Source organism: Dryobates pubescens, chromosome 18 (assembly GCF_014839835.1).
Source record: "Dryobates pubescens isolate bDryPub1 chromosome 18, bDryPub1.pri, whole genome shotgun sequence".
NCBI lineage: Eukaryota > Metazoa > Chordata > Aves > Piciformes > Picidae > Dryobates > Dryobates pubescens.
In genome coordinates, this window is record NC_071629.1 from 16,151,043 (window position 1) to 16,171,320 (window position 20,278).

At 53.3% G+C, this 20,278-nt stretch overlaps 1 protein-coding gene across 1 annotated transcript in view; it reads left to right on the forward strand.

Annotated features, from left to right (window-relative positions):
• Positions 1-13,840, forward strand: part of ZNF185 (zinc finger protein 185 with LIM domain) — a 29,674-nt gene extending 15,834 nt beyond the window's left edge. The window contains exons 17-29 of the mRNA XM_054169812.1: positions 667-765; positions 1,611-1,724; positions 2,433-2,513; positions 2,707-2,808; positions 3,826-3,966; positions 6,022-6,129; positions 6,891-6,986; positions 7,882-7,983; positions 9,758-9,826; positions 10,600-10,680; positions 11,541-11,643; positions 12,142-12,240; positions 13,478-13,840. Coding sequence (XP_054025787.1) covers positions 667-765; positions 1,611-1,724; positions 2,433-2,513; positions 2,707-2,808; positions 3,826-3,966; positions 6,022-6,129; positions 6,891-6,986; positions 7,882-7,983; positions 9,758-9,826; positions 10,600-10,680; positions 11,541-11,643; positions 12,142-12,240 — 1,195 coding nt within the window. The 3' untranslated portion in view covers positions 13,478-13,840. The remainder of the gene's footprint in view (positions 1-666; positions 766-1,610; positions 1,725-2,432; positions 2,514-2,706; positions 2,809-3,825; positions 3,967-6,021; positions 6,130-6,890; positions 6,987-7,881; positions 7,984-9,757; positions 9,827-10,599; positions 10,681-11,540; positions 11,644-12,141; positions 12,241-13,477) is intronic.
• The last annotated feature ends 6,438 nt before the right edge of the window (positions 13,841-20,278 follow it).

Below are 20,278 nucleotides of genomic sequence, written 5' to 3' on the forward strand. Positions count from 1 at the left end.
GGCTGATGGTTGGACTCGATGACCTTAAGGGTCTTCTCAAACCTTCATGATTCCATGATTCTTTGAATACTAGGAGCAGAGAGGAACACTCCAAATCAAATCTCAAAGGTACTCCCAGACCTTGTCCCAGATGTGATGCCTGTCCTGGTGTCCACATCCTAATGTGAGCTATGGCTCCAATGAAGAGTTCAACCCCCTTGCAGAACAACTTCCACGCCAGGAAACAGCAAGTTTGTCTGGAGAGAGCAGGGCTTGGTCTGGTGTTCCAAAGAGCTCAATGGTGTGAAAATGTGGCTGCTTGGCCCATCAGTTGAATTCCCAGCAGTGCTTTGGGCCATGCTGAAGCCAGTGCTGGTAGCAGCCCATGGAATGTCCTCTACCAAAGCCCTGTGGCTTGCTTTCTTCTCAGTGAGCACTGAATAGGATAGGATAGGATAGGATATAATTAACCAGGTTGGAAAAGACCTTTGAGATCATCAAGTCCAACCTGTCACCCAACACCATCTAACCAACTAAACCATGGCACCAAGTGCCTCACCCAGTCCCTTCCTAAACACCTCCAGGGATGGTGACTCCACCACCTCCCTGGGCAGCACATTCCAATGGCCAATGAGCTCCAGGGGTTTGTGCCTGGCAGCCACAAGTGGGTTTCTCTTCCTTTGCCAGGTCTTCCCAAGATTTCAAAGAGGGAAACACTCCCAGAGAAAAGGGCCATGAGAGCACAGGGACTTCTGCTGGCTACAAACCAGAACTGGTCCATGAAGGGTAAGTGGTCAGGACTCACCCACAGGATCTGCTTACTTCATAACTCTCCATGTTTGATTCTACTCCAAATGCAGCTGATGGCACAGAGCAGCTCCTCTGCTTTGCACCCAGCAGTGAGGATGTTCTGACAGCACTGTACAGCAGGTGATCCCACCTGCACCCATGGGAAAAGCCATCTGGATGAGACAGATTCGCTCTGTAAGTCCAGGAGACAGCTTCAGCTGTGCTGTAGCTCCTTTGGCATCAGCAGTAGCTTCTGCTGCCCACAGATCTCATCAAGTGCAACCTGAGCATTTATGAGCTGTGCAAAATCATCCCTGATGTGTCCTGAGGTGGTAGAAGCATCTGTCAGCCCAAGGAATTGTGACTCAAGTGCTTTCTCCTGGGCCTCATATCTTCTGTGACAGGAGAGGGATTTCTTAGAGTGGCATGGAGTGACAGGATGAAGGGAGATGGCTTCAGAGTGGAAGGAGCTTCATTGAGAGGAGACAGTAGGAAGAAATACTTCTTCATGAGGGTAGGGAGGCACTGGAAGAGGTTGCCCAGAGAAGGTGTGGAGCCTCCAAGCCTGAGGATGTTCAAAACCAGGTTGGATGGGGCCTCTGGCAGGGGGTTGGAACTAGATGATCTTTAAGGTCCCTTCCAACCCAACCCATTCTGTGGTTCTATGATAATTTCAGATGAAAGGTCTTCAGCTGTGACCCTGCAAGCTGAAATGGGATTTGCAGATGTGATTCCCCCCAGTTCTGCTTCCAAACAGTGTTTCCTGCTCCTTACCTGATGGCTCCTCTCTGGGTTTATTGATGACTTCCCACCACTGCCTTAAGCATGGATCTTTATTTCAGGGTTTTGGACTCAAAGAACCACAGTGAGAAGGGCCAAGACTCTTCTGACCATGATGTCCACCCAGAGCCTCCCAGGCTGAAGGAACATTCTGAGTATGACCTCAGCATGAGTAGGTAAGGAATCAGATCCTTACCCTTGTGCCTTTTCCTGGAGAATGAGGGTTAATTCCTTCCCACATCCATCTGCTGATCAAATCTTCTCCCAGGCCCTTTTTCTGACCCTGTTTCTAGTGCTGCTTCTACTGAGTCAACCTTTTACCCTGGTTTAATATGAAAGGCTGGGAGAAACCATCATCAGTAGCTGGAGGCATCAACCACTGGCCAGTGGGACTGTTAGGAGCTGCTGCTTAGACCTTCAGTTTGGAAGCAGAGACTGAACAAACTTTGCCTTAGGTTAATATGGGCAGGTGTGAACCCAGGGTGGGGCTCTGCAGTGGGGTGATCTATGGAACCTTCTGAGATGGTACCAAATGAGGCCAGGTCATGCTCTTAGTAGTCTGAGATGTAAGGTGGAGCTGCTGGATAACCCATCACGGTCATAACTCAATGACCAGAGTTAAGATGTCAGGCTTGGAAAGGGTGAGCAGGTAACTGATGCCCCTCAGGAGCTTCCTTTTCCTTTCAGCCTTGTTTTTGAAGAGCCCTGGGGTTTTCTTCTGGGGTTTTTTTCCCCCATCTCTTTGGATTGTGTGGCACAGACCTGTGCAGGGATGTTGTCCTTTTCTGGTGGCAGGAGGGTCACCAGGGGTTGTGCCTACATCTTAGGGTAGCTCTATGTTCAGTGGCATGTCTACAGACTACAATGGTCTTGTGTCTTGGCAGGTCCAGCTCTCTACCTAGAGAAAGCATCACTACTGCTCCAGAGACTCAGCCTGCAAATGAATCTGACCCATCCCAGGAAAGGTATGGAGCCAGGAGACCAAACATGGCTCTGCCACTGCCTTCTACCCCACCTTGTCTTCTCCATGTTGCTCATTTCTTGTCTAGCAAATCCTAAACCAAACATCCTCATGATGTGCCAGCACTTTCACACCACAGTGGACAGGTTTAGACACAAGTGCTTATGCTGCTGACAGGCTTTTTCCTCCCCAAACAGGATCACTCCAGCTTGTGAAGAACAAACTCACCCTGCCCCAGAGAGTCACCAGGAGAGCACAGCAGACTGGAGGCAAAATGAGTCCAGCTCAGTGGCAACCAGGTACAGAGAGGTGATTCCTTTGGTTCTCCCCATCAAAGTCTGCCAAATCCTCATCTTCTGCCATTCCTTAAGATCCTGGGCATAGGTGAATGTGGCCAGTGTGCACCAAGCAAATGGTGCTGACAAAGGGGATACTGCATTTGGGATAGAATCGTGGAATGATTTGGGTTGGAAGAGACCTTAAAGATCACAGAGTCCAACCATGAGCCCAGCACTGCCAGGGCACCACTCAACCATGGCCCTCAGCACCACATCTCCATGGCTTTGAAACCCCTCCAGGGGTGGGGACTCCAGCACTGCCCTGGGCAGCCTGGGCCAGCCCTTGACAACCCTCAAGGGGAAGAAATTGTTCCTCATGTCCAACCTAAACTTCCCCTTGGGCAACTTGTGGCCATTTCCTCTTGTCCTATCACTTGTTCCTTGGAAGAAATCAACCCCCACCTGGCTCCAACCTCTTTTCTTGGGGCTGTGGTTTCCCCTCAGCCTCCTTTTCTCCAGGGTAAACAACCCCAGTTCCCTCAGCTGCTCCTCACAAGTTCTCCAGACCCTTCTCCTGGTTCTCCAGACCCTTCTCCTGGTTCTCCAGACCCTTCCCCAACTTAGTTGCCCTTCTCTGGACCTGCCCCTCAATGTCTTTCTTGGAGTGAGGGGCCCAAAAGTGACCTCAGGATTTGAGGTGTGGCCCCAACTACAGTCCCTGCCCTGGTCCTGCTGGCCACACCATTGCAGGCACACTCAAGTGTGGCTGTCCGTATCTCATTTCAGTTCAAAATTACCTTGGACAGCTGCTGAACCTTGCAGCATGTTGCTGTGCTGGGAATTCAGCTGGTGTGGGTGAGGAGAAGCAGTGCAGGCCTCTGCCCTGCCCCTGACCTGAGGCCCTCTGAAGGGCAGGGTGTCCCAAGTGTTCCTTGCTGCAGTAGAAAGGGGCACGGTCCAGCCTTGGCAAATTGTCACCACCTGTGTGAGCTGGGCACAGAAAAACAGTGGCTGTGTGGCCACTCTCATTCTTTGCAGGTCTAACTTCAGCTCAGCTGAGAGCTCTCTTGGTGTGTATGAGGCCCAGCACCCCATGCCAGACTACATGGACCGCCACGTGCCGGCTCCCAGCCACAGGATCCCATCCTATGCGGACAGCCAAGCGTTCAGCTCCAGGAGGTGAGGGGCAGGGGGTGGGGTGGAGACAGGGAAAGCTGCTGGGGTAGAGAGATGTGACAGAAGCTCTGGTCACAGACTCCCAGCATGGTGAGGGTTGGAAGACACTGCTGGGGATCATCCAGTCCAACCCCCTGCTCAAGCAGGGCACCCACAGCAGCTTGCCCAGGGTCACAATGGCCAGGGAGGGTTGGAAGCTCTCTGGAGGAGACTCCACAGCATCTCTGGGCAGCCTGCTGCAGGGCTCCAGCACCCTCACACCAAAGAAGTTTTCCTCCTGTTCAGCTGGAACCTCCTGTGTTCCAGTTTGTGCCCATTGCCACTTGTGCTGTCCCTGGGCACCACTCAGAAGAGTCTGGCTCCATCCTCTTGCCCCTGACCCTTCAGCTCTCGCTGAGCATTGATCAGATCCCCTCTCGGGATCACCCTCACTGCATGAAGAAGCAAGGACAGGACTTTGTTCCTAGAGGGAGCACCAGTATTGCCAGGTCTCACAGCACATGGAAGATCATTTTTGGCTCTGATGGGCTGGAATGAGGAGATTCAGGTTGGTAACTGGTCTGTAACACTGGAGAGCTCTTGGCAGGCTGTATCCAGATCACCTCCATGGTGCCTGGAGACGTGATGGATGTGTAGGGGGCACATCTAACTGCAGAGATGATGATGATGCAGGAGCAGTCTGGTTTTCCTTTCTGATGACCCTCAGTGACCTAGGAGGCAAGTTGTCCTCTGAAAACTATCATTTTTATGTCTTTATGTTCACCTTCATGTGATCTGAGTGCAGCCTTCCCATCTTCCAGCACTCATGAAGGTCTCATTTGCATTTGGAGCATGGACTAGGGAAACCAGGACAAACTTTTATTGTTCTCCATCCCCTGGAGCTGTGTGACAACAAGAAGGCTCTGGAGAGCAAGAAGCTCCTCATCCTTGCCCTTGGGTTTCTCCCACAGCCCAGAGGTGTCTTGCCCAGAGCAGGTTTTTCCCTGCTGTTGTGTCTCTTGGAGGCAGCTTTCATTTGTGATGGGTTTCAGCTTTGTTTCATGGCCTGAACTTTTCATCAGGACCAAAGTGGTGATCCACCAGGTAAACATCATCTGTGCCCCAGGTCATGGGCAAGAAGACAACAAGCAGAAGCCCCAGGCTCATTTTGAAGGAGCCTGAGCTCTGCTCACAGGTTAGAGCCACTCCAGCAGTGAGTTGTCTGGGAAGAGTGGCCAGCTGGTCAACAGGCCAGTGGTGGTTCTGGTGGGAGCCAGGGAAGGAAAAACTAATGAGGATGTAGAATAGAATCATTGAATGATTTGGGATGGAAGAGAACTTTAAGCCTAGAGAGTCCCACCCATAACTCAGCACTGCCAGGTCACCACCAAACTATATCCTTCAGCACCACATCTCCATGACTTGGAAAACTCTCTACAGGAATGGGGAGTCCACCACTGCTGTGGGCAGCCTGGGCCAGGCCTTGAGAACCCTTGGGGGCAAGAAACTGTACCTCAAGTCTGACCTAAATGAGGCCATCTCCTCTTGTCCTGTCACTTGTTCCTTGGGAGAAGAGACAACCCCACCTGGCTCCAGCCTCCTTTCAGGGAGCTATAGAGAGCCAGGCGGTCTCCCCTCAGCCTCCTTTCCTTCAGGCTGAACAATCCCAGCTCCCTCAGCTGCTCCTCACCAGTCCTGTGCTCCAGACTCTTCACCAGCTTTGCAGCCTTTCTCCTGTGCTCCAGCCACTTAATGTCCTTCTTGGACTGAAGGGCCCAAAGCTGACCCCAGGATTCAAGGTGTGGCCTCACCAGTGCCCAGCATAGGGGACAGTCTCTGCCCTGGTCCTGCAGTATCTATTTATGAGCTTCTTTGGCTTTACTCTGTGTTAGATTTTGAGTCTTTCCTGGCTGGAGAAGTTCGTAGACATTGTACAGCTGCAGAACTGGCCCAGAAAGGGGCAGAGCCAAGGAGAACCCATCACGGTCGTGACCCCCGAGCCAAAACACTCCCTAGGCCACGGGGGGTCACCACTGAGACCCAGGTCAACGTAATCAGGGCTTTGTGCTTCCTTGCCAGACCTGCCCCAGATTATGAAGGCAGAGTTCATGACGGGAGAAGCAGCCCCAGGAGCAGCAGATACGACACCGCCCGTGGCCACTGCGACTTCAGCCCCGCAGCCACATGGTGAGGAGGCCAAGGGTGGGCTCCAGGCTCTTTAGCCCAGAGAGCACCCCACTGCTACATGGAATCCTCAGCACTTCTCACTGATCATAGAACTGCTTGGTTGGAAGAGACCTCCAAGACTGAGTCCAACCTTCAACCTAACACCATGACCATTACACCCTGTCCCCAAGGGCCATGGCCACAGGTTTCTTGAACACCTCCAGGGATGGGGACTCCACCACCTCTCTGGGCAGCCTGTTCCAGTGCCTGACCACTCTTGCAGGAAAGAATTAGCTCCTGATCTCTGACCTAAGCCTCCCCTGGTGCAATTTCAGGCCACTTCCTCTCCTATCACCTGATACTAGGGAGAAGAGACCACCCCCCACCTCACTCCCAACCTCCTTTGAAGGAGTGGTAGAGAGGCAGAAGGTCTCCCCTCAGCCTCCTCTTCTCCAGACTAAACAACCCCCAGGTCTCTCAGCTGCTCCTCACCAACCCTGTTCTCCAGACCCTTCATCAGCTTCATTGCCCTTCTCTGGAGCTGCTCCAGTCCCTCAATAACCTTCTTGGAGTGAGGGGTCCAAAACTGACCCCAGGATTTGAGGTGTGGCCTCACCCATGCCCAGCACAGGGGACAAACCCTGCCCTAGTTCCCCGGATCCAAGCAGGTGCAGGGAGGTGCTGTTTGTGTGGATGTTGGTGACACAAGGTGGCAAAAGGATGTTGCTGCTAATCAGGAAGATGTTTGGGATGCTTGAGATTGTGTCCACTTCCTTTCCTAGCTACGACTCCCTTCCCAGAGACACCAGCATGTCCTTTGGCCAGAGAAGCCACAGGGTGCCGTTCTACATGGACAGCTTAAACTATAACAGCAGCAGGTAAATGGCTGATCTTTGCTGGTCCTGAGGGAAACCTCCATGAAACTGCTGTGGAACAGAAGCTAAGAGGCAAAGCCAGGAGCTGAGACAGAGAGAGATGACTGCCAGGCAGTGGATGTGTGAGCTGGAGACACAGAGCTACTCTTAACCACCCCTATCAAAAGCTGTGATAGATCCACCTCTGGTCCATGGAGATGTTTCACCACGTGGGGGACCAGGGCTGGTGCCTGGCTACCCTCCCTTGACCATGAACTGATCTTTGGAGAGGCAACAGAAAAAGACAGCTCAAAGCAGAGAGATGTTGAGAGAGAGGGTCACTGTCTCCAGAATGCTGATGATGAAGTAACTGAACCAGGCCCAGAACAGGGCTGTTGGAAAGGGTAGGAGGTATCCAACATGGAGTAACATTGCCCAGGGCTTTGGAAGAGGTAGGAGGTATCCAATATGGAATGATGTTGCCCTGGACTTCCTGCAGCCACCAGCATAGGTCTGAGTTTTGAGCCCATGGAAGTGATTAAACTTGGGCTAGGAGTAGTTGTGCTGGACTTCAGCCAGCACGTCCCCATCTCCTCCTGCTGTTTCTCTCCATAGCTGCTCCTCTTCAGGCTACATCATCCACTTCAGGTCTCTGCTGACTTCAAGATCTTGTTTGATCTCTTCTCCCAGGGCCCTGTAAAAGAGAGTCTTCCAAACCCCTTCTCCATGGAAGTAGGTGCAGCTGCCACAAGGAGCCTTTTTGGGCCATAATAAAGACGAATTCACCTGTATGGTTGAGGGGGCCTTAATGTTGCACCCTCCTGGCAGTAGTGGTGGGTCCCTTCTTGGCTACCAGCTAGGATCATGTCACAGCTCCTGCCTCCAGTGCCCATAGACTTTTCTCTCTCTTTCTCTCCAGGCTTCTTTCAAGCTCAAGTGAGAGGATTTGTGGTCCAGCTGCCACCTTGCAGCACAACAGCCCCCTGACCTCTGGGTACCAGCTTGACTCCAGCGCTGCCGGGTAAGGAGCAGCGGGTGGAGGTGACCATGACCTTCCCACTGGGACACAGGGTTTGTGTGCAGCCATCCTGCCTGCTGAAGACAAGCCAGACTTTGCTGCTTGGCCTCTGGCACATGGGATGCTTCTCAGCCACTACTGGCTAAGAGCATGGTGGCCAGAGCCACCCAGAAGGGACACGTGGGCTGGCAGCTTCTCTCCAAGCGCCCTGTGATGAGCCCCAGGATGGAGCTGACTGAAGGACTTGTCTCCAAATTGGCAAAATCATGAATCCTCTAGAATTTGTTTTATCTGGAAGGACATGATGGAGCTCCTTGTGCTACACAGCCCCATGTGGGGCTCTTGGAAGACTCTTTGCCTTGTGATCAGTCATGAGCAAGTGAGAAACCTACAGCAAATGTAGCAGGTGCAGGTGGGTCTGGCAGAGGACCCTGACATGCTGTGAGAAGATCCTTTCCCATCACAGTGCAGCTGTCAGCTCACAGCTGTCTTCTGGGGTTTGGGGTTTCCACAGGCTCCATCTCGGAGCCCCACAGCTTTACACAATTTAGGGAAGGGTTTCAAGGTGGTGAGAGGTCAGCACAGTCTTTGAAGGGCAACATTTGAGTCCCCTTAGACTTGCTTATCACCTCACCTGTCCAAGGAGGACATTCATGACATGGGAAGGTCTCTGCTAAGTTAGAAAAAAAGCTTTGCTCTCCTCATCTGTGATGCTGCTCCCAGAAGGTAGGATCAAGATCAAACCTGATGGGGCCCCGAGCCACTTGCTCTAGCTGTAGATGTCCCAGCTCACTGCAGGGTGACCTTCAAGGGTCCCTTCCAACCTGATGCATTCTATGATTAACCATGGCTCACAGGCAGCACTGTGGAGAAAGAGCCTGATGAGCTCACATCCTGGTTGTGGGGAGCTGGTGGGCATGGTGTCTCCCCTCAGTCTGTGGAGAGACAGACAGACAGATGGGGATGCATCATCCTGACATCAGGCTTGTAGAGATGGAGGGATGAGCGGCAAAGGTCAGCTCTGCAAGCAGGGACGTTCCCCAAACGAGCAGCAGCAGCTTCTGAAGCGTGGAACTGCTGGAGGTGTTCCAGGGACAGAAGAAGTCCCTGCCAGGAGGGCTGGTGCTGATGGGCAGAAGCAGGAGCTCTCAAAGGCTCATTCTCTGCCTAATCCTGACACGGTCTGGGAAAGGCTTCTCCTTGCAAAAGGGGTAAGGGGATGAGGGAGCTGCATTTATCCATCCCATTATTAATTAGCCTGATTAGGTTTGGTGGGTTAATTAGAGGGGTGTTTGGGATGTGATTTAGCAGCAATGTTTGATGTTCAGTGTCTGTTCAAGAGCAGCAGCTCGCAGGTTTGGAGTCCCAGCACACACACACACACACACACGCACACACACACACACACACACACACACACACACACACACACACACGTGGCCTCTCTTGTCCCCAGCCTCACCAGCTCTGCCCCTTCCTTTCTCATGCAAATGGCCCCAGCCCTGGAGACATGCAAGGCCAAGCTTGATGGGGCCCAGAGCAACCTGATCTGTTTGGAGAGAATCATAGACTCATGGAATGGTTTGGGTAGGGAGGGACCTTAAAGATCATCTAGTTCCAACCCCCCTGCCACGGGCAGGGATAGCTCCCACCAGATCAGGTTGCTCTGGGTCTTAGCTCACTGCAGAGGGGCTGGACAAGATGACCTGCAAGGGTCCCATCCAACCCATTCTGTGATTCTGTGTGAAATGCTTCTTCTGTTTCCATCCCTGCCCAGAAGAGGGGTCCTCTTTGTGAAGCAGTACCTGAACAGCAGTGGCTCCTCGGCCTCCCCACGCTATGGCAGGTAGGACTAGACCCCAGAGATAGTCTTGTGTCTCCTTCATCTGTGTGCAGAGCACTCAGCTGTGCCACCAAACACACAGAGGGGGCTGGGACAACCTTGTGCCTCAGCTAAGCAGCCTGGAGGGGTGATGGTGTTGGGTGGGCAGAGTCTTGCTAAGGCAGCAGAGAGGCATTGGGGACCTGGAGGGGATCCTGCCCCTCTGCTCTGCTGAGACCCCCACCTGCAGTGCTGGGGCCAGCTCTGTTATCCTCAGCACAGCAGAGACATGGAGCTGTTGGAGCAGGGCCAGAGGAGGCCACAGCAATGATGGGAGGGCTGGAAGCCCTCTGCTGTGAGGCCAGGCTGAGAGAGTTGGGCTTGTTCAGCCTGGAGAAGGCTCCAGAGAGATCTCCTGGTGGCCATGCAGGATTTCAAGGGGCCAAGCAGAAAGCTGGGGACAGACTTTGGAGCAGGGCCTGTTGTGGCAGGACAAAGGGTGATGGTTTGAACTAAAAGAGGGAGATTTAGACCAGAGAGAAGGGAGAAATGTTTGATACTGAGGGTGGTAAGACCCTGGCCCAGGTTGCCCTGAGAGATGGGAGATGCCCCATGCCTGGCACCATTGCAGGTCAGATTGTTTGTGGCTGTGAGCAACCTGCTCTAGTTGCAGATGTCCCTGCTGACTGCAGGGGGTTGGACTGGATGACCCTTAAATGTCCCTTCCCACCCAAAGCAGTCAGGGATTGTGTGGTTCTGTCTCACTGCCCAGATCTGATGTTTCTTTCTGTCCCCAACGGCAGCCTCGTGGACTTGACCAATCCGGAGAGATCAGCCTACAGCCACCACAGCTACCTGGCCAGTGCTCCCCTGCAGAGGTAGGACAGCTCAGGGCTGCTCTGGGGCTTCCAGCAAACTGTGAAAAAGAACTGACTTCAAGATTTGGCTCATTTGGAATACTGGGTTGAGTTTGAGGTTGCTCAGCCTGGAGAAAGGAAGTCTTCTAGTGGCATTTCAGGACTTCAAGGGGCTGATCACAAAGCAGGGGACAGGCTTCCAACCCAAAGTGTTAGATGGTTCTGTGAAATAACAGCATAGAGGGAAAATGATCCTGGGAAAACAGAGTGATCTTGGGTCACAACCACCCCACAGGCTGGGGGCAGAGTGGCTGGAGACTGCCCAGTGGGAAAGACCTGGGGATGCAGTTCAAGAGCAGCTGGAGATGAGCCAGTGTGTGTGTACCCAGGTGGCCAAGAAGGCCACCAGCATCCTGGCCTGCATCAGCAGTAGTGTGGCCAGCAGGACCAGGGCAGGGATTGTCTGTCCAGACTAGTGAGGCCACACCTTGAATCCTGGAATCAGTTTGGGGCCACTTACTCCCAGAAGGACATTGAGGACATTGACAAGGCCTGGCCCAGGCTGCCCAGGGCAGTGGTGGAGTCCTCATCCCTGGTGAGGTGCTGCTGAGGGACATGGTTGTGTGGTGACCTGGCAGTTCATGGTTGGACTCCATGATCCTCAAGGTCTCTTCTACCCCAAACCACTCTGTAGTGCCCTGCTATTGGGGTCTCTGCACCCCTGGGCTAACTTGTCTCTGTGCTGTCTCTTGACACAAACACATGTAGAGCAGGTGGCCTATGGAGAGTGCTGCTGGGATTGGGTAAAACACTTCTGGTACCAGCACTGGGACTGGGACCACCTTGGGTCCAGAGGAGTTCACTCTTCTGTTCCTTCACAGGTCCAGTGACCCTGTCTGCACCTACTGCAGCCGAGAGATCCGGGACTGTCCCAAGATCATCATAGAGCATCTGAACATCTACTGCCATGAGTACTGCTTCAGGGTAAGAACCTCACCTAGGGACTTCTGCTGTGGCATGGAGTGTGGGAAGATGAACCTTGTGGCAAACTCTGTCCTCAGACTTCCAGAGTGATGTCCATAGTGTGGGCCAAACACTTGCATCCACAGCGGGACAAGGAAGGTCCTGCAGTCACAGGTAGTGAAGGTGTCCCCAGAAGCTCTTCAGCTCCTCACACAAGGAAAATTCCTTATTGGTGGTGTTCCCCAAAGCTCTTCAGCTGCTCAGACAAGGAGAATTCTTTATTGGCATCTGACAGAAGCAGCACCCCCATTCCTCACATCTTTGTGCCCCTGTGCAGGTCTTGCTGCACAGTTTAGAAGTCAAGTCTGTGGTGACTGTGGGGGGAGGAGGAAGTGAAACCTCTGGTCTCAAAGACCTCTGCTTTGGCATCCTCTCACCTTCATAAAATGACCCAGTGCTGGTTTCTCTGCTATGGGGCTTTGGTTACCTTCTAACCCCCTCTTGTACTCCCCTTGGCAGTGTGGAATTTGCCACAAAGCAATGGGAGATCTCCTGGATAAAATCTTCATCCACCGGGACATTGTCCACTGTGACAAGTGCTATGAGAAGCTCTTCTAGGTGAGTGGACCATGACAGCACACAATGGCTGCAGGAGAGCTCAGGGAGCTCACTGAATGAACAGAGTTTAAGCCCACTCAGGGGCTGACCCCTGGACTCCGGTGGAAGCAGCAACCCTTGGTGCAGAATGAGCTGGAAACATAGAACCATGGAATGGTTTGGGTTGGAAGGGACCTTAAAGATCACCTAGTTCCAGCCACCCTACCGTGGGTAGGGACACCTCCCACTAGACCAGGCTGCTCAAGGCCTCATCCAACCTGGCCTTGAACACCTCCAGGGAGGGAGCATCCACAACCTGCCTGGTCAACCTGTCGTGGTGTCTCACCAGTGTCTCACATGTTAGAGCTGGTCCCAGGGGCTGGGTTAGGGCTGCAACCTCTGGACTTAATGTGATAAAGAGGCTGTGACAGCTTCACAGTGGAGAGACAAGCAGGGGATGGCTTGAGCCATGACAGGAATGTCCCTTGGCAGTTTAGAGGCTTTTCTGAAGGTAATTAAAGTGTTTTCTCCTGGTGTCCTGGGCTAACCCACAGCTTGCAGCCATAACATACCTCTAGGCAGGAGGCAGCATGGTGTGGAAAAGGCAGCTACTGCTTTAGGTAAAGATCTGTTGAGGTGAAACCATGGAGAAACTAAAGAGTTGTGAGCTCCATCAACAGAGCAGCAAAGAATTGGGTTGGATGTGGGTTTGGTCATTATCCAGGACAAGAGGAAACAGCCTCAAGTTGCACCAAGGGTCACTTAGGTTGGATATCAGAGTAACTTCTGCACTGAAGCAGTTCTCAAAGACTGGAACAGGGAGGTGGCAGAATCCCCACCCCTGGAGGTGTTTCAAAGAGGCAGAGATGACGTGCTGAGAGACATGGTTTAGCCACCAGCCTTAGCAGAGTTAGAAAATGGTTGGACAGGATGATCCTGAAGGTCTTTTCCAAACTAAATGATTCTCTCATTCTATTCTGTGATTATGTTTTGATTATCAGGATGGGGCAGGAGTCACCGCAGTGGCAACCAGAAACCCTGCCCCCACCCCAAGACCATCAAAAGAGGCTCCTCTCCTCCCCCTGCCCCTGAAGTAGGGGAAGAGGCTCCTACCCCATGGCTGTTTTGTCCACCCCTAATGCAGCATGACCAGGCAGCTTCTTCATCTCCCTCCTGCACCCTCCTCCCCTGACCTCTCCACTGAGGAGCTTTGTGTGGAGCCCAGCTCCTGTGTTCACCTGCTTTTACTTTCTCACAGGGTTTTGCAGAGCTGGAGGAGGGCTGCCAGCAGGAAGCCCTTAGCAGCACGTCTCGGAATACATCCAGCAGCTCCTGACTGCCTAAGCCAGCAGAATTCCTGCTCCCCCCCCCATCCTCTTCCCTCAAGTTCTTTTCCCCCTCACTGCTTCATCACACTGAGGGAGTTGAAGATCCACTGGTTTGTGCTGTCAGCTGCAGACACAACAAGTGCCAACGCTAACACGATGCAGCAGCAGCGTCTCCAGAGAGCAGGGGGCTGGTTCTCCAAAGGTGCTGAGCCCCTTCTCCAGCCCCATGAAGAGTCCAGAGTGCTGGGAGCCCAGCAGAGCTCCTTAGCTCTGAGTTAATTCCCAGAAACCTTTGGTTTTTTGCCTCCTTTCCCCTCCCCTTTTCCTTTCATTTCTGCAGCTTAGTGCGTGCGAGCTGGCACAAAGCAACCAGACCTGAGCAGCCTTCAACCCTGAACTGGGAATCTTGGGGAGGGTTTGAGTTTAGATCTTAGCAAAAGCCTATATCTGCTTCTCTCACCCCAAAAGTGCTGCCCAGAAATAGCTTCTGCTTGATCCCTTCTGGCTTTCAGAAGCACTTGGTGGCGTGTCAGCTCTCATTTCCCTTTCCTGCCTGGTGGCTTCTGCAGCAGCGTGCGTGGCGGTGGTCTGGCTGGGGAGATAAGGCTCTCTTCCAGCTAGGACTCTGGCTTGGCCTCTGATGGTGGTGTCTCCTGGCCATACAAAGACTGCCAGGGAATGGGCATCTCAATTTTTCTCTCCTGATGAGGAGCACTGCTTGGCTGAAAGCTGAATTCCACACTCCCCCCCCCCACACACCAAGCTTTGCCCTGAGTCCTCTCTTATCTCCCTAAATTATTCACATCACAAATGCTCCCTCACAAAACTGAACCTCCAGCAGATGCTGGACTTGCCAAAAGTCAGAAGCGCTTAATTTTAGCCCTTGCTAAAAGTCAGACTCGTTTAATTTTAGCCCTTAATTCAGCTGCTGAGAAAGCAGAACACCCAAACCTGGAAATCAGCTTCTCTTGCCTTCAAAGCTCAGCTCTGGATGGGGCCAGAGTTTGTGTTTTCTCTCTGGAGCGCCCAGGAGCACCAACGTGGAAATGGGTGATGACAAAAGCTCAAAGGAAGGCTGTTGGTGGCCCAAGAATTGTTCCTGTGCTTGCTGGTGGAAGTTAGCATGGGTGGAAGAGCTTCACAAGTCGGTGTCCTGCAGCACAAGTCCACTTAGCTTTTTTTTTTAGGTCACTGTAGCAGTTATTTCACCCAGCTAGAGGCATGACCTCAGAAGCAACTCCATGAGGGGAGCTCCAGTTGAAAGCAGTAACTGGCAAGCTTCAGCTTGAGACCTTAAAGCCATGTCTATGACAGGGGATTGGGCAGCTTTATGGTGAATGTGTGTGGTACAACCAAGGGGCCAACAACCCCCTGAAAACCCAGCAGGGAGGTTTTCAAAACTGCCTTCTGCTTGTGGCTGCCTGCACTTTATCATCTCAGCATGGTGGGGTTGGAAGGGACCTCTGGAGATCACCCAGTCCAACCCCTCTACTTAAAGCAGGGGCAGCCACAGCAGCTTGCCCAGGATCACAATGTCCAGGTGGGTTTGGAAGCTCTCCAGAGAAGGAGACTCCACAACCTCTCTGGGCAGCCTGCTCCAGGACTCCAGCACCCTCATACCAAAGTTTCTCCTCCTGTTTAGATGGAACCTCCTGGGTTCCAGTTTGTGCCTGTTGTGCCTTGTCCTGTTGCTGGGCATCACTGAGAAGAATCTGGCCCTTTCTAAGTTATCAAGATGCTAAAGAGATGTTACTTTCTGAACAGAAGAGGGTCACAAAGCATCTCCTCTGTTCTGAGACCCACAGCCGGTGTTTCCTCACTGGTACCAGTGCGGGTGGTGAGGAGAGGCTGGTGCAGGGGCTGGGACATGTCTCATTGCACCAAAAGCCTGAATCTCACTGCTCAAACCCCTGGAGCTGAAGGAAGATGATCTATGGAACATATTCACCAAGTTCAGAGTTCTTCCTGATGGGTATGTGGCCTGAAGGGGGGGACAGGATTTGTCCCTTTACGGCTTGCACCATCCTCCCCTCTAGCAGTTGTTTCACCTCTGTGTAGAGCTCTAATAAACACTCTTAGCTCACGCACAGCTTCCTCCCCCTGCTCCTGTGTGCCCGTTGATCTGATGGGCTGTGTCATTTTCTGCTCCTCGCAGGCCTAAGGTCAGGAGCTGTCGGCAGTCACTCGCTTCTTTGTTGCAGGATGTGGCAAGGAGGGAAGAAATGGTGCCAGGGAGGTGCCCCCCTCACCTTGCGATTGCTCGGCCTGGAGCAGGCTCAGGGGAGACCTCCTTGCTCTCTACAGCTCCCTGAAAGGAGGCTGCAGTGAGGGGGGGGTCAGTCTCTGCTCCCTCCTAAGAGCGGAAAGGACCTGAGCTTGCACCAGGGGAGGCTCCGCTTGGACACTGGGAACATTTTCTTTCCTGCCAGACTGGTCATGCACTGGCACAGGCTGCCCAGGGAGGTGGCTGAGGGGCGCGGCTCAGCGGCAGCCCGGGCAGCGCTAGAGGACGGCGGGACTCGACGAGCTTGCCGCCCGTTTCCACCCACAAGGAGCCCGCCACCGCCTCGGCCCCTGCGCCTCTCCCCTGCGCCTCCCGCCCTGCGCCTCGGCCCCTGCGCCTCTCCCCTGCGCCTCCCGCCCTGCGCCTCGGCCCCTGCGCCTCTCCCCTGCGCCTCCCGCCCTGCGCCTCGGCTCCTGCCGCGCACGCGCACTGGCCCCCGCACACCGGGCGGAGGGAGGTGGGAGGGGGCACGCGGGGACTCGCGCGCACCGCGCGGCCGTGGGCGGGGCCTCCCTGCGCGCGCGGCGGCGGCGGCGGCGGCGGCTCCTCCCCCTCCTTCCCCCTAGCCCCCCCTCCCCTCCGTTCCCCATCCTCCTCCCGCCGGGCGCGAGCGCGGCTTGAGGCGGCGGAGCGGGAGCGGGAAGGGCCGCTGGGTCCCGCCGCCTTCTCTTCCCTCCCTCCCTTCCATCCGCGGCCCCGGCAGGTAACTGTGGGAAGGGGAAGGGAGGAGGGTGTGCGGTTATTGAGAGCTCTCGCCGTGCGCTGGCCGCACCCCGAGCCCCCCGGTGGGCTTCCGTCAGAACCGCCCCCCCCCTGCAGCTCCAGCTCCACCCGCCGGGCCGCAGCGTCCCCCCGGTGGGCTCACAGGCTTCCCACAGCGGCTCGGTGGGGGATGAGACCCCTCTCCCTGCCTTCATCACCCTCGTCATCCCCTTCCTTTCTTTCTCTTCGCCCGTTCTTCCCTCAGCGCGGCCGCACCGGGAGCTGTCCACGCTCCGCAGCGGCTGCTCGGGGCAGGGAGTCTCCATCCACCCCCGGGAAAGCCTCAAACCTCCCCCGCGGGGGAGAACCGAGAGCCTCCAACCTTCTCCCTCTTTTCAGGGGAGCGTGGCCGGAGCCGGTGCGAGGCCGCAGGCTCGGCGGGGCCGGGCGGGGGAAAGGGCCGGGCCGGGGAGCCCCGGGTGGTGTGTGCGGGGGTCACACCGCAGGCGTTTGCCCACCGCCTTGCCCTCATCGCCGCCGTCCTGCGGAGCAGAGTCCGTTAACCTGCCGCTAAGCACCCGGATGTCTGCTTGAGAAAGTCCAAATTATTGTCTCCCACACGGCAGCGGCTTGAAATGGGGCTCCCTTGGCTTGTCCTCCTTTCCCCCCTCTTTTTACCCCCCCTTTTTGCAGCTTATTACAGAGTGAAATCGATTTTTGCCTTCTTTCTTCCCCCCGCCCCTCCCCCCCCCCCATTCTACCGTGAAATTGAGTTTTGCAGCTTTGTATCTTTTCCCCTCCCTTACTATCCTTGCTTTATTTGGGGGATTTTGAGACTTACTACTCGTGGGAAAAGGCAGAATGGTTTGAGTCTTTTTATTCCTCCTACCCCACAAACACAAATGCAGCTTTTGCTGTTCTTCAGGTTCAGAGGAAAATGGATTTTTTCAGGTGGCAAATCTGCTCCTTTCCCCTTCCTTGGCTCCTGGTATTTTTGCTCTGACAGCAGAACTCCTCAACTCCCTGCTGGCGCATCCGTGGTGAGCTCCTGAGAGATGATTTCCAGAGATCCTTGGAAATCAGGAGCTTCTTGTTCCTTCTTGAGAGGTTTTTGGGGTGAGAATGCGTGTGAGGAGGTTTGTGAAGTGGGCATATTGAGCAGGAATCAAATTGCTTGGTGACTGGCAAGTAGAATTGTTTTCCTTGAGTCAAAATGACTTCAGGTGTGAGTTTGAAAGGCTGAAAGGTGTGTTTGAAGTGTGCTGCAGTGAGCTCTGCTCACTTGCAGCCCTTTCTAGGTGCTGTTTGTGGCCATTATTAATTCTAACATAAGCCTAATTTTTTTTTGTCTAGCTTCTAGAAGACCAAAATAAAGCAACCCTGCTAAATGAAAACCACGAATGACCCCCCCAAACTATTTATTTTGAGCAAACAGACTGAACTGCTGCTGCTTAGTTAAGAAATAGGGGAATATTGAGGGCTGTAGGGTGGGGTGTTTGTGGTTTTAACCTTTTGCACTTTATAAAACACTTCATTTTGGTGCTTTTTTCTCCACTACCTGCTGGCAGTGAGACCTTTAAAACAGGAGAAACTTTGAGGCAGCCAAGGGAAGATCCTCTACATCCACACACAAAAAAAATCATGGTTGAATTGCAGCTGTATCAACTCTTTCACACTTTGAATTAGCTGTGTCTCCTGTGTCTTCTGTCTGTCTGTCTTCCTGCCAAACATTGTCATTTTGGAGGGGAAATCCATTTACTTGCTCTGGGGAGCATTAGTTTTTGTATCAGGGGCTTTGCAGTAAAGAGTCAGATCTGTTTCCAGCTCCAATGTGCACATTCATTTCTGGTGTAAATCACCAGTGTGGGGAAAATACCCAGGATTTGGTGAGGATTCTGTGCCAGGGGAGGGACCAAATGAGGCTTTGGTGAGGATTCTGTGCCAGGGGAGGGACCAAATGAGGCTTTGGTGAGGATTCTGTCTTAGTATAGAGAAAGAAAATCATCGTTTGCTGCTTGTTCTGAGTTGTAAATGTCTATGTGAAATAAACCAGTGTAATTTTAGGCCCTTGGGGAAGCCTGAAGAGATCCTGCACAGCTTAAAGCTCTGCATACCCTTCCTTGGTCAACACAACCACAGGGTGAACCTGCAGCACTTCAGGCAGGAAAAGCAGAGCAGGCTTCATTTCATGGAACTTACTGAAATATCTAATCTATGGTAGGAGAGATTTAGCTCCTGTTCTCTGGTTTTCACTGTTTGCATCAGGACAGGTGAAGGGTACACCTGCTGCAAAGCAGCTCTGTGGAGAAGGACCTGGGAATGCTGGTGGACAAGAAATTCCCCAGCAATGTGCCTTTGTGGCTAAGAAGGCCAATGGTCTCCTGGGGTGCATGAAGAAAAGTATGGCCAGCAGGTCCCCCTCTACGCTGCTCTCGTGAGGCCACATTTGGAGTGCTGGATCCAGTGCTCCCCAGTTCAAGACAGACAGGGAACTACTGGAGAGAGTCCAGTGGAGGCTCCAAAGATGCTGAGAGCCCTGGAGCATCTCTATAAGGAGCAAAGGCCAAGAAACCTGGGGCTGCTCAGCCTGGGGAAGAGCAACCTGAGAGGGGATCTGATCAGTGTTCAGCAAGAGATAAAGGACCTGTGGGGGGGCAAGAGGATGGGGCCAGGCTCTTCTCAATGGTGCCCAGTGACAGGACAAGGAACAAGGGGCACAAACGGGAACCCAGGAGGTTCCACCTGAACAGAAGGAGCTTTTGTATGAGTGTGCTGGAACTGTGGAGCATGCTGGATAGAGAGGTTGTGGAGTCTTCTCTGGAGAGCTTCCAAAACCAGCTGGCTATTGTGATTCTGGGCAAGCTGCTGTGGCTGCCCCTGCTTTTAGCAGTGGGGTTGGACTGGATGATCTCCAGGGGTCCCTTCTATCTGCTACTCTGGGATGCTGAAATCGCTCTGGGAAGCTTTGGGAGCTTAAGATGTCCCAGTGGGGAAATCAGTTGTGCTTGTTTTCCTGTCCCACACTCTCTGCATTCCGTGTTTGCTGCTAATCCACACGGAATTGTTTCCAAGTTGTTTGCCTCTGTTTTTCCAGGGTAAACCTGGGAATGAACAAAGGATGTTTTCACCATTCTCTTGGTGCTGTCACTACCCTGACGTCAGCACCTTGCTAATGATGCTTCCTGACTTTGCTCAGGCAGTGCTTTTCTCCTGGATTTTGTTTGTAAACAGCTGGAAACTGAACTATTGTGGGTGCTGAAATCCCCTTCCTTCCATACAGTTGCACTTGGAGCGTAACGGTTGCACGTCCTAGCTGCTCAAAAGCAGCAAGTTGGGTTTGTTGAAATGTTTTGTACTCATTTGAGGCCTTTGTCAATAGATCTGGATGAAATTCAGCTACCTAGTGTCATTACATTTTGCTTAGGAGAGGCAGAGATTTTGGTGTTTAACTCCAGGTTGCCTTAATTACCTGCTGTGGCAAGGGGGTCGGACTAGATGATCTTCAAGGACCCTTCCATCCCAAACCATTCTGTGAATCTCCAAAGCTCCCTTCCAGCTGCTGTCATTCTGTCTACATATCCCATTCCAGCTTGCAGGGCTGCATCTGAAGGTCTTTCACCTGAGATCATCCTGGAATCACAGAATGGTTTGGGTAGGAAGGGACCTTTAAGATGATCTGGTTCCAGCCTCCACTGCCATGGACAGGGACTGCTTCCACTTGGGTGAGGTTGCTCAAGGCCTCATC